This window comes from Panthera tigris, chromosome A1 (assembly GCF_018350195.1).
Source record: "Panthera tigris isolate Pti1 chromosome A1, P.tigris_Pti1_mat1.1, whole genome shotgun sequence".
Lineage (NCBI taxonomy): Eukaryota > Metazoa > Chordata > Mammalia > Carnivora > Felidae > Panthera > Panthera tigris.
Genome location: NC_056660.1, coordinates 123539643 through 123553370, shown reverse-complemented (window position 1 = coordinate 123553370; position 13728 = coordinate 123539643). Strand labels below are relative to the sequence as shown.

The 13728-nt window shown below is 33.0% G+C and overlaps 1 protein-coding gene across 7 annotated transcripts in view; it reads right to left on the bottom strand.

The window, feature by feature from the left end:
• DDX4 (DEAD-box helicase 4) overlaps window positions 1-13728 on the bottom strand; it is a 91617-nt gene that overhangs the window by 42120 nt on the left and 35769 nt on the right. For 6 of the 7 annotated variants that reach the window (XM_042986899.1, XM_042986927.1, XM_007079933.2 and 3 more), the window contains 2 exons: window positions 12162-12212; window positions 8242-8301 (listed from right to left, as the gene is read on the bottom strand). In XM_042986899.1, coding sequence (XP_042842833.1) covers window positions 8242-8301; window positions 12162-12212 — 111 coding nt within the window. Of the gene's footprint in view, window positions 1-2488; window positions 2664-8241; window positions 8302-12161; window positions 12213-13728 lie in introns of those variants that run through there. The other variant, XM_042986936.1, reaches the window with a different exon arrangement.

The window sequence follows — 13728 nt, the reverse complement described above, 5'->3', positions numbered from 1 at the left end:
CAATTAAAAACCAAAAATCAGTATAAATATTTCAAGTAACATATCCCACCTAAGGCAGAACGAGGTCAATTCAAAACCAAAACGTCAACTGGGCAGAAAATAAAGAAAGTGAGATTCAGTTTATGAACTTGCCACTATTTACAAAGAAACTTCTCAATAAAGGTAAAATTCTACCTGTATTTCTTGATACTGAATTATATGTGTTTTTAAAGCCTATTTATAAAATAGGGCAGACTTAATTCAAGGTAGATTCATGATGATACATCTACAACCTCAAACTTAGATTCCTCAATCTAGCAACAATCGCTTTATCAATACTTATATCCACCTTTTCTAAATTATTTGTGCCTCTTTATCTTTGAATAAACCTTGTTAGAGTTTATCTCTTCTCAAGAAACAGTTTATTTTTTTGACCCGCTTCTTTTTAAGGTATGTTACTTTGGTGTGAGCACATGAATAATAAAATGAAAACCTACAGACCTACTAGCCAGCTTAAAACTAAAAACGTTCCCAGGGCACCAGGGTAGCTCAGCTGGTCCACCCCAGTCCAACTTCAGCTCAGGTCATGCTAAGTTCATGGGTTCAAGGCCCAAGTCGGGGTGTGTGCTGACAAGCGTGAAACCTGCTTCAGATCTGTCTCCCTCTCTCTCTGCCCTTCCCCAGCTTATGCTGTCTCTCAAAAATAAATATATTAAAAAAAAAAACAAACTAAAAATATTCCCAAGACCTAGGGAAACCATGTGTAGTCTTTCACCCTATGTTTCCCCCTTCCTCAACCAATATCCTGATTTGTTTCTCATTTCCTTGCTCCTAATTTTATCAACTATGTGCATATCTTTATGCAACATATTGTTCAGTTTGTTTGAGCTTTATATAATGGAATCTTATAGAATATGTATTTTTTATCTTGCTTCCTTTTATTCAACTTTTTGTTGATGCATACCTCATTCACTTTTAGTGAATAACACTCCACTGTATCTGTTTCATTCATGTCTATTTTCTTTTTAACTTCCTTCTACTGAGTTTTTTAATTACTTAAGTTGAATACATTAATTTCTTTTCTACTCAATGCATTTAAGACTACAAAAATTCCTCAAAAAGTCAGCTGCTTTAGCTGTATCCCTTAAGTTTTGATGTTTTTACTGCCCATTCAGTTCTAAATACTTTATTATTTCCATATGAATTTTCAGAAATTGAGAAATTCAGTTTCCAAACCACAAGGGTTAGGCTTTTCATTATGGATTTCTGTTTTCACAATACTTTAACAAGAGGACATAGCATATGATAAATTCTACAGTATATTGTGAGACTTCCTTTTGGCCTTAATTTATGGCAAAATTATATCTATTTTCTAGATGCTGTAAAAGAATGTATAAAAGAAGGGTGTGTATTATTCCAAACAGAAATATTAAATCAGGCTTAATAACTAGTATTCAAATCTACCGTAGTCTCTATAGTCTTACTCATTTCTGGTCTGCTCATTCTATCAGTTTGTAACGGAAAAATGGTTTAAACCTAAGATTAATAGTTTAACTAGAATTTGCAATTTTTTCCCACATAATTATGTCTACTTTTGCTTTATATACATAAGAATATATTGTTAGATTTCAAACCATGTTCCAAACTGTAATATTTTCCCAGTGAACATGCCTTTTATCATTAGGTAATTATTTCTTCATCCCTAATATGTCTGCTTTAGTCTATTTTGTCTCCTATTTCTATACCAGCTTTTGGGGGTTCATATTGGACTGACATTTTTCTCTTTATTTGCAACTCTGCACTGAAATACATGTAACTATACACATAGTATGATTACTGACATTGATTTCTTACTTCTTTCATCCTCTTTTGTGTTTTCTCTTTCCTGAGTTTTTTTCAACTTTTTTTGTTCTTTCTGCCCTTCTGTTAGATTTCCCAAATGCTACATTTTATGCCTTTACTGACATCCTTCAATCTCATCATGAATATTTTATAAATATTTAAATTAGGGGAATCTGGGTGGCTTAGTCAGTTAAGCATCCAACTTCAGCTCAGGTCATGATCTCACAGTTCATGGGTTTGAGCCCTGCATCAGGCTCTGGGCTGACAGCTCAATGCCTAGAGCCTGCTTCAGATTCTGGGTCTCCCTCTCTCTCTGTCCCTCCCCCCGCTTGTGCTCTCTCTCTCTCTCTCAAAAATAAACATCAAAAACAAATTTTTTAATAAAAAATTAAAAAATAAATTATCTTCAACCTTGTCTATTTACTACAAAGTCCTGCCCTTCTACTGGATTTCCTCCACTAGTGAGTTATACATCATGTACTTTTTCTTATTATCTTTCAGTTTTACCATTTTTAAGAAATCCTGAAATTAGTTTCAATCCATTCTCTTTCCTACTGAGGTGACAAAGAACTAAAGTATTTCATTTGTTAGTATGTTGGTTCTTTGTTTCTAAAACACCTAAATTAATTACCATCATTTATTACTATCTTCTACAAGCAATACTTACCTAGGCTTACCAAGACGCTTACCATTTTTAAAACGTGTATTTATTTAGTTTTGTTCATCATTGCTTCCTACTTCTTTGTTGCAGTTTCCTCTTACTAGTAAATATGATTTAGTAGTTGTTTCCTCAGTGGTATGACAGTACTAAACACCATCTTTATCTCAGTGGTATTATTTCTCTCTGATAACTAAATTTTCCGGATATAACAGTTCAGATTCAGAACTATTCTCCTCAGAATTCTACATTCTCCTCTATTCTGATCTCTACCTTTATTGGAAAAAAAAAAAAAACGCACAAAAGTTCTATCAATCTAATGTTCTTTTACAGGTGGATCAATATTTTTTCTGATAGTTCAAAATATTTCTATCTTCATAATTTTGCAATTTCAATACACATATAGGGGTGTAAGTTTTTTTAAATTCTCTCTGTAATCTTGTGCCTCCTTAACTCTAGAAAAGTCTCTGAACTATTCTTTGAATAGTATTCTTCCCTTCCCTCTTTCATCTTCTGTGTTCTTTCCTCAGGAGATATAGAGACATATGTTAGAGTAACAGAGCTTCTTATTCTATCTTCCCTAGAAGATATCTTCAAGTTTTCCATTCCCAAATTTAGAGAATTTCTTCAGATCTCTATATGGACTCATTTATTCTACTCATCTTTAATCTGTTTAATCCATTCATTATGCTCTCAATCACTACTGCTTTCTGTAAATTCAATTTGGTTCCTTTTCAAAACTAGCTTCTCTGCTGAGCCAATGATTATAAAATGACTCAGTACTTCCAGTACCAAAGCTTAATAATTCTGTACACAAGAGAAACACAAACATTTAAATGAAGATGCTTTCCTTTTCCTGTAACTAATGCCAATTTCCAGTTATATAAGAAGTCTAATAACTTGAGATGAAAATAACATGGATGTTACATACAATTAAAAATCTGCCATGACCTTCTTGTTTGAAGGTAGGGACACTATGTATCCCACATGGTCATAAAAATAATTTGTTTTTAAATAAAGAGGTTAAAAGGTAAGTAAAGCACTACAGAAGTTACAATGAATGAACTAGATCTACACTTTCAACACATAAATCTTTAAAAACAAGGAATAAAAAAAGTCACAAAAAGAGGGAGAGGGCTTGGCTGGCTCAGTCAGTAGAGCATGCAACTCTTGATCTCAGGGTTTTAAGTTTGATTCCCACGTTGGGTGTAGAGATTACCTAAAAATAAAATCTTAAAAATAAGTCACAAAAAGATAGGTATAATACATTTTTATCAAAGTATGAATATGAAATATATACACACACCAATGTTAAATTAAGTTAACTCTGGGAAGAAGAAGATATAAAATATAAAGAGAAGATAAATCTTCCAACAATTATGTATCTTTTTATATATGAAACATACATGACAAAATGTTCCTGTTAAATCCAGGTAGTGGTATTCAAGTGTTTGTAATAGAATATTCTGTGCTTTTCTGAGTTATTGAAATATTTCAAAATTTACCACTTTAAAAGTCACTTTTCATAAATAACATTAATTTTTTTATTTTTTTAATGTTTATTTATTTTTGAGAGAGAGAGACAGAGACAGAGAGCAAGTGGGGGAGGGGCAGAGAGCGAGAGACAAAGAATCCAAAGCAGGCTCCAAACTCTGAGCTGTCAGCACAGAGCCCAACGCAGGGCTCAAACTCACAAACCATAAGATCATGACCTGAGCCTGAAGCCGGACGCTTAATTAACTGAGCCACCCAGGAGCCCCAACATTAAGGTATTTTTAAAGGTGACACATTAGTCCTTCCGTGAGGTGCGTTCTGCATTTCATAAGGGACAGCTGACAAACTCTTGCAGCTCTTAATGATGTCTGGTAACAATCCTCAAAAAGGCATAACTTTATAAATCATTTAAACTTCGGGTAAAAGAAATATAAACATCTTTTCTTCATTTAAAAAAGTACTTACCATAAATTTAGTGAGGTCACTCAACCTTCAATATATAAAATTCAATTATATTTCTATATACCAGAAAACAAAATGAAAACTTTTAAATGATATGGATCAATGACTCAGCAAAAATGGCAAAGTAACAAACTCCAAATTCTGCTACTCCAAAAAAAGAAAAAAAAAATGGACAAAAACTGTCAGAATAAAAATTTTCCAAAATGAAAGTTAATCAGACTTGCAGTAACCCAGAGAATATTTTAAGCTGATTCTCAGAATGGTGAACTCTGTGGCATATTTCAACTTACTTCAGTCCCATCTTCTGGCAATTCCACTTCTAGGCATATATTCCAAAGATGCAAAAACAACGACTCCCAACAGATAAACATATATGAATGTTCATAGGAGCATAAGAGCATTTTATATATACAATGGATAATTATTCAACTATAAAAAGAAAAGTTCTTTGTTCTGATACATACTACAACATGAACACTGAAAACGTTATGCTAAGTGAATTAAGCCAGACAGAAAAGGGCAAATGTCTTATGACAGTTATCAGGACATGCCAATCAAAACCATAATGAGATACCATTTTACACCCACAAGGATCACTACTACTGAAATGACACACAATAACAAAAACTGGTGAGGATACAGAGAAGTTGGGACACTCCTACATTGTTGGAAGGAATGTAAATTGGTGCAGCTGCTGTAGGAAACAATTTTTCAGTTTCACTCCAAAGTATATACACCATAAAAATTAAAACACATGTTCACATAAAACTTGTACGCAAATGTTTATAGTAGCATTAGTCATAATAGCTCAAAAGTAGAAACAACCCAATAATCCATCAGGTGATGAACAAACAGAACATGGTACACTGTGAATTATTAATTAGCCATTAAAAGGAATTAAGTACCATCACATGCTACAACACGGACAAACCTTGAAAACATCATGGTAAGTGAAAGAAGACACAAAAAAACCACATATTATATCATTTCATTTACATAAAGTCCAGAATTGGCAAATCCATAGCTACAGACAGTCAGTTAGTGGTTGGGTTGCTAAAGGATGGAGATAAAAGGGAAATGGGATGAATTGCTAATAGGCACAAGGTATTTGGGGAGTGGGGAGAAGGAAATGTTCAGGAATTAAAGAGTGATGATTTGACATACAACACAGTGAATATACTTAAAACTACTGAATTATATACATCAAAATGGTGAAGCTTATGTTATATGACATATTAGATAAATAAACATAAGTATCACAAAATATCAAATACTAAAGTAAAGACAGACATATAATCACTCACTAGTGAAAACTGCAAAACATAGGAAAAACTCAAGATTTACGATGGGGATATTCAGGAATTGGAAGCACCAATACTTGCAAAGATGGCCATTCTCTTCAAACTAATCTACAGATTCAGTGCAATCCCCAAAATATCCCATTAAGTTTTTTCCTGGAAATTGATAAACTGAATCTAAAAGTCACATGGAAATGCAAAAGACTAACAATAACCCAAGTAATACTGAAGAACAATAAACTTGGAAGACTTACACTACCAGATATTAGGACATATTATGAAATTACACTAATTTAGGCTATATGGCAAAGATGTGAAAATACAGAAACTGACCAATGGAAAGGAACCAAGTCCAGGAATAGTTCCACATAAATACTGTCACCTGATTTAGGACAAAGGCAGCCTAGCAGTGGAGAGTGGAAGGGAAAGTCTTTCAGAAAGTGATACCAGATCAACTGCACACCCTTATGGGGAATAAAAATGGACCTTGATCCCTATCTTACATCATATAAAAAATGAAGTCCAAATGAATCACAGTCTGAATGTGGAGGCTAAAAAAAATAAAATTTAACAAGAAAAAGAGAAGACAGTATCTCCATTACTTTAAAGGGAGCAAAGAGTCTCCAAATATAAATGTTATCCACGAGTTATTTTTATTGTTCTTGCAAATTTTCTGTGTTAATTTGCAAATAAAAAGGTAAAAATAGACACCCCCAAAAAAAGTGGCAAAAAACTTGAATCAGCACTACACAAAAGATGATGTGCAAATCGCCAGTAAACATACGATGCATTGCACATTTTATTAGCCCATCAAGAAAAGGCAAGTTAAAACCACAATGAAATATATTACCACAGACTTAACAGAATGGTTAAAATTAAGAAGAAAATACCAAGTGAGGTGAGGATGTGGGAGTGTACCTCAGTATATTTATCTTGAAAACATCTGACAGTAAAAAAAAATATACAAAATCTATGAGCCAACAATTCTATTTCCGAACAGATAACAGTATCACCAAAAGCAATGTACTGGAATATCCACAGCAACAGTTTCAAAATAGTCCAAAATTGGAAGACATCCCAACATCCATGTACTGTTCTGTACAGCAGAACAGTAAAACAAAAGAATCTATATAGTAATGATATTGATTACAACTGCAACCAACACTATGATTGCATCTCACAAACACATTAAGCAGAGAGAAGCTGGAGACAAAACAGCATGTTGTATGATTCCATTTATATTAGGTACAAAAACAGAGAAAATTAATCTGTCCCGCCAAAAGTCAGAATACAAATTACCCATGTGGTGGGCAAGTTGCTGCTGAGTGAATATGATCATAAAAGGTGCTTTTGAGGTGCTAGTAATTTCTACTTCTTGATCTGGATGCCTATGAACATGTATGATGTATGCACACGTCTGGTACTTTATGTCATATTTCAATACAAATTTAAATACACTTATATTTATGCACACATACTTGTATTTACTGACCACCATGTGCACGCTTTCCCTACCTTCAAATGTATACAACTCCAAAGAACAGCGATCAGGAATACCCAAAAATGACTGTTTCCCTGTGAGTCACCCTGTATTAGTCAATAAGCCAGGATCAAGCACATAGAGCTTTTGGCTTCTGACTGCATCCCATAAGTATGAGTTAAGCAGATTTAAAGAGAATAGTGAGGAAGATACTCACTGTTCTGCAGAAAACAACCAAAAATTTTAAACTAAGAGCAATACTTAAGGAATATTAAGTGTTAAAATTGCTTGTTAAAGGAAAAGCAATTCTAAAAGGGGAGTCTGGCTTTTACTTACATTTCCTTGCCATTATTACATGTCCCCCTGCAATTATCATTAAAAAATTCAATTTATGAGGTAAATAGCCATCCCTCATTCACCACCAAATTCCTCCCTACCTCACAGCCCTAAGAAGGTTATACTGAAGTCCACAAGTCCTAGCTTCACTAGGGAGCGTCTGGTATTCAGTGGGCTATTCAATAGGGAAGGAAAAAGCCGTTCCCAAGTTATGGTGAAAATACTAATGTATCTGATTGTATAGTTCCTAAGGATAAACTCTTTTAATATAAGGAGATTTAATATCTTTTAATATAAGGAAATTCAATAATTTTTATCCATTTTATAAGTTCACTATGTGTTGTTGAAATACCAAAAATAAAACCCACATGTCTACCCATAAATGATTATCAAGAATTAAGCATGGTAATGTTTATACCATCTCACCTTAACTGCATCAGAGGCAGGATTAGCAGAGTATGATAGAGCACTTGCCAGACTTGAACAAAGAATAATCTACAATTTCTTCCCTCTCCCTCATCTCCAAATATTCTATTCAGAGACAATGACATCCCAGTTCATATATATTGTGAATGACCAGAATTCATAGTCCCTATTCTGTACTTCATAGCACATTCTGGAGATCTTCAGGGAAAGAAACCCAATGACATTAGAAAGTCTAAGTACAAACTGTTCCAAAATATGGTCCTTACCGCCTCTCTTGGAAAATCCTCTGTTCCGTGTTTGATTATCTTCACAGTCATTACTAGATTCTTGAATAAAAATTTAACATGTGAATAGTATCTAAATAATTAATTTTAAAGGTGAAATATCTAAATAGCACTGTCACAGGATAAATTAGTGAAAAAGTATTTTCTTAAAGTAAAATAACATTTTAATTCTTGAAATAATTTTAGCAATATAAAGACATTATTCAGTCAAGTCCCTATACAAATCATTTAATATACCTAAATGTTAAATGTTAAGCATACAATTGAGAACTCACTTTTTGCCAAGTGCCACACACAAGCCAAAAAATAGGAATTTCAAAATGTTAGTATGACTAAAAATGGTTTCAGAAACATCTAAACTATTAAGAGTCAAGTGGTTCTGAAATGTAGGCCATAGGCCACTAGAAATACATGGCTATTTTTTTTTATAATGCTATCAATATTTCTGTAATTTGCCTTTCTTAATAAACCTCAGACATTAGAGGCTTTTTTTTTAATGCTAACTTTTCCCTCATCATCCTAATGAAAGAATTTGCAGATATCCCATCTTTTCTGTTTTTAGTGACATTATCAAATAACATTACCATACATATTATATAACAATAATTAATAATACATAAATATTATTAATAAATTATTAAATTTATTATTAAAATAATAATATGACCTTTAGTAGTAACTTTACAAAACTCTTTCCAGAAAACTCCAACAAAGCCACATTTGGGAAATAAACAAATGGCTTCAAGAGATCTTTATACATGCCATGAAATGTTTAAAATCTGAGAAGTTTAAGTCACAGTAATGTCATCAAGTGGCTAGACAGCTTAGAAGCTATCAGTTAAGTTCCTTGCAAAAATGCTAATTTAACAATTAATATTGTTCTATAAGAAATGACCCAGAGCTCTTGTTGCAGGCTCCTACTTCAAATGAAGTCAACGACTACCAAACATTCCTTAAGAACAATCTAACAACCAGACAACTTTCTAGAAGGCAGGATTTAATACTACAAGGGAACTTAACATGAAGGAAAAAATTGGGGAAAGGTTAGCACACCCTGGAATAATGATGACAGCTAACAATTATTGCCTTTTATGAAAAAAAAAAAAACCTATGAATTTGAGAAGTGAGAAGGAGAAAGAAGTCTCACATTATTTTTGTCCAATTATTCCCCTAAAACAAACCTATATTTTGACCACACTGGGAATTAAAATAGGCTAATGACATTAGGAAAAGTTGGGTGAAGGGAACAATTATATTAGCAGAGGGGTGAAGGAAACACTCTAACTTGTTAACTCTAACTTTCTAACTTGTTGTAAGTCTTAGACTATTTCAAAATAACAAGTTATTTTAAAAAATCACTGTATGAGAATGCAAGCTGGTGCAGCCACTCTGGAAAACAGTATGGAGGTTCCTCAAAAAACTAAAAATTGAACTACCCTATGACCCAGCAATTGCACTACTAGGTATTTATCCAAGGGATACAGGTGTGCTGTTTCGAAGGGACACATGCACCCCAAGGTTTATAGCAGCACTACCGACAATAGCCAAAGTATGGAAAGAGCCCAAATGTCCATTGATGGATGAATGGATAAAGAAGATGTGATATGTATGATATGTATGTACCATATATATATATATATATGGTACATACATACATACATACAAGGGAGTACTACTCAGCAATCAAAAAGAATGAAATCTTGCCATTTGCAACTACGTGGATGTAACTGGAGGGTATTATGCTAAGTGAAATTAGTCAGAGAAAGATAAATTTATGACTTCGCTCATATGAGGACTTTAAGAGACAAAACAGGAGAACATAGGGGAAGGGAAACAAAAATAATATAAAAACAGGGAGGGGGACAAAACATAAGAGACTCATAAATATGGAGAACAGAGGGTTACTGGAGGGGGTGTGGGAGGGGGGGATGGCCTAAATGGGTAAGGGGCATTAAGGAATCTACTCCTGAAATCACTGCTCAAATATACACTAATTTGGATGTAAATTTTAAAAAATAAAGTTAAAAAATAAAATCACTGTAGAGTTAGAAGATAAAGCCAAGGATAAAAAAGAGAGATTATCCCAACATCAGCTATGACCACATTATATTATTAATTACATAAAAATCACTAAAACTGTATAAAATATGTAACTTAAATAAAATATAAAGACACTTTAAACATATAAACATAAATAACACATAATACACTGATTATATAAAACATATCAAATATATATTATTAGTATGCAAAAATGTCACATATATTATAGCATTTTATATAAATAATATCACATAAAATTAAAAATTAATAGTAATAACAGAATTCAGTATAGTTTAGCACTGTTCTAAATGAATAATATGTACTAACTTTTTAAATCTTCACAAAAACCTTATGAAATGGGTATTATCATCTTTTATCAAAAGATAAAAGCTATACCAGCTAGAGGAAACAAGACTGCAGGGCCAATAACGACCACAAAAGATGCTATTCATTTGCATGCAGAGTAATAGCTTCTATCATGATATTAAAATCTGTTCCTGGGCTTGCCAACAACAACTGTAAGAATGACAGAATTCAATCCATATATATGTGGGGTTTTTTGGGGGTTTTTTTTGTTTTTTTAAGGGGACACAAGCTTGAGAACAGAAGAAAGAAGACAAAAGAGAAGAAAGCAGACCATTTTGGAGGAAACAAGTTCTCTCAGGTGCCAGGAGAAACTGGACTTTGTGCTCAAAAGCACAAATTGGTTAGGTGAACATGATGTTGAAATATTAACAGATTTAAAAATGGGAGATTAGGTAGAACAGAAATGGAAAAGAATAAAAATTGGGGTTTTTTTCTTCTGTTAAATATTACTTCTATGTTATGTACATTTTCATTTGAATAAGATATGAAAAAATGAAGAGACAATTAGGCAGGATGAGACTGACGACAGTTTAGGGAAACAGTCTTATTAGAGATATTAAAACCCCATCTAACTCCAAACAGGTTTTAAGGTTATCATTCTAGGCTTGGTATTGATGTTGAGAATCGCTGTTAAGAGTATAAAAAGATTAGGTCTCAAATAAATCATGAAGATGGATGGCATTTACTATTTACCATGAATGTGTGTGGTATTAAACTTCATATTTTCACACACATTTTCATTAAGTTTGCCTAACAACCTTTTAATATGATGGCCTCCACTCTGCAGAATAGCAAATTGTGGCTCTGACAAATTAAGCAACTTGCTCTAAGTCATTCAACTAGGTCACAAAGCAGGGCCAGGAAACAAAGTTGCAAATCCAAAATGTATTATGTCATTATGTTTCCATAGATAAGTGATTACCAAACAAAATGACATCAGGATCACCAGGCAGGCTTTTTAAATACAGGTTCCAAGGCCTCATCCAAATCTACTTAATCAGTAGAAAGCACTATTAATTTTTATAATCTATCTTCTGATAACACTACTCTACTCTCATCATTCTCTTTACTCCTCCAAACCAGTGTGTCAGTACTTTTGATAGAAATGCCTTGATAGCAGCAGTCATCTACATACTCATGAATCTTTTTCCACTGTCAAGAATTATGTAAGTCTGAATAGGGATCTGCATGTCCCAAACTGTATGTGTATATGGACATGGAGTTTTGATTCTTAACTTGTTCTTTCTATTATCCCCTTTTTCTTAAAGTAGCAAACCATTCAGAAGTCGCACCTCATAGACTAAGTCAAATGGCAATAGGCCAAACTAGGATGCCTGAATTCTTGGTCAGGGCTCTGGTTATAATTGCTGTATGAAAGTGGGTTTGAATAAATTAGAACTGAAAACCACTGTGACACTTAATCTTAGTTTTCCCTTTAGCATGTACTCTGAACATTCAATTTTAAAAGCCACTACAAAAAACATTAAACTTACGTCTCCAGAAACCAGAGCTATCACCTTCTTCAAACTTGTTATTTGAAAAACCTATACAAAATAGAAAATTAAACTTGCAAATTTCTGAAAACAATTACCTGTATCTCTGTGGTAAACAAACCAAAAAACAAAGGGAAAAAAACAGCAAAACAAGTGCTACTTGTTATGATGCCCCTTTAATACAGGATAAACGACACAGAACTATAAATATAAATACTGAATAAAAACTCACACGGGTTGGGGGGCACCTGGATGGCTCAGATGGTTAGGCAACCAACTTTGGCTCAGGTCATGATCTCACAGTTTGTGAGTTCGAGCCCCATGTCAGTCTCTGCGCTGACAGCCCAGAGCCTGGAGCCTACTTCAGATTCTGTCTCCCCCTCTCTCTACCCCTCCCCTGCTCACGCTCTGTGTCTCTCTGTCTCTCAATAATAAATAAATGTTAAAAAAAAAAAAATTTTTTTTTTTTAAACTCACATGGGTTGGGTAACAATTTCTGCATTGTGTCATTTAACTAAGGTAAAATGTCAGCCAACGCTATAACATCTCAGATGTCATATATTCTTCTATATTATATGGTCAAACTACGGCTATATATCAACATAACACACTACATACTTTCTATTCAAAATATCAAATGTTTTAAAACCTTCAATCTCTTCATTTGCCAGAGGACAATATTACTCAATTATAATCCAATAATCAGTAATTTTTCCCATCTCAGTAATAAGGAAATTCTTCTAACATTTTTTATTTTCAGCAAGTTTTTTTTTACATCTTTCATTTAACTCTACTTTCAGATTTCTCATATAATAAAAACCTGTACATAGATTTACGTGTCTCTGGAACATACAGATATGTCTCTAAAATTAATTTTAAAAGGATCTATCAGTAATATTTCATAAAATTTTTAAATGTTGAATCTTACTTAAATTATCTTTAGTGCAAAGACATTCATGGAATAATATACCTTAAAATTAAATGTCAATGTAAGATGCCTGTCAATCAGTATTTAAGCAAAATTATAAAATATATTTATATTAAATGATAGCTTCTGCAATACAGAGACTAATCACTTTGATAGGTATTAAATTTATATGCAGAATGTATATATAAAGTCACTTAATATCTCAGGTACAAAATAATCTAACATCCCTTTTAACACAGAAATCTAATACACAATTATGATATAAAAGTAAGTACCCTATAGCTTCAATGAAAAAGTAAGTACCCTATAGCTTCCTTGAAAAGATACATAATTTCCAAATAAAGATAATCTATACAGAAATAGCATATTCCATAAAACCTAAGTTTTCAGTTATTTAGTTCATGTCAGTATTTGCAATCTTTTAAGTTGGTTCAGAAAGGATTATAATCTATCTACTACCCTCCACAACTGACCTTTCCCAACATTCAACCCTCTTCAACTGTCTGGTTTCCAAAATGTTTGGTAAAGTCGTCCATCTTCACATTATCAGTCTTGTTCTTAAGTTATGCTCCAGTTCTGATATACAGTTTTTAGTTTTTAAGAAAAAAAAAATGTAACTTCAAAGCTACTACTGGTTCT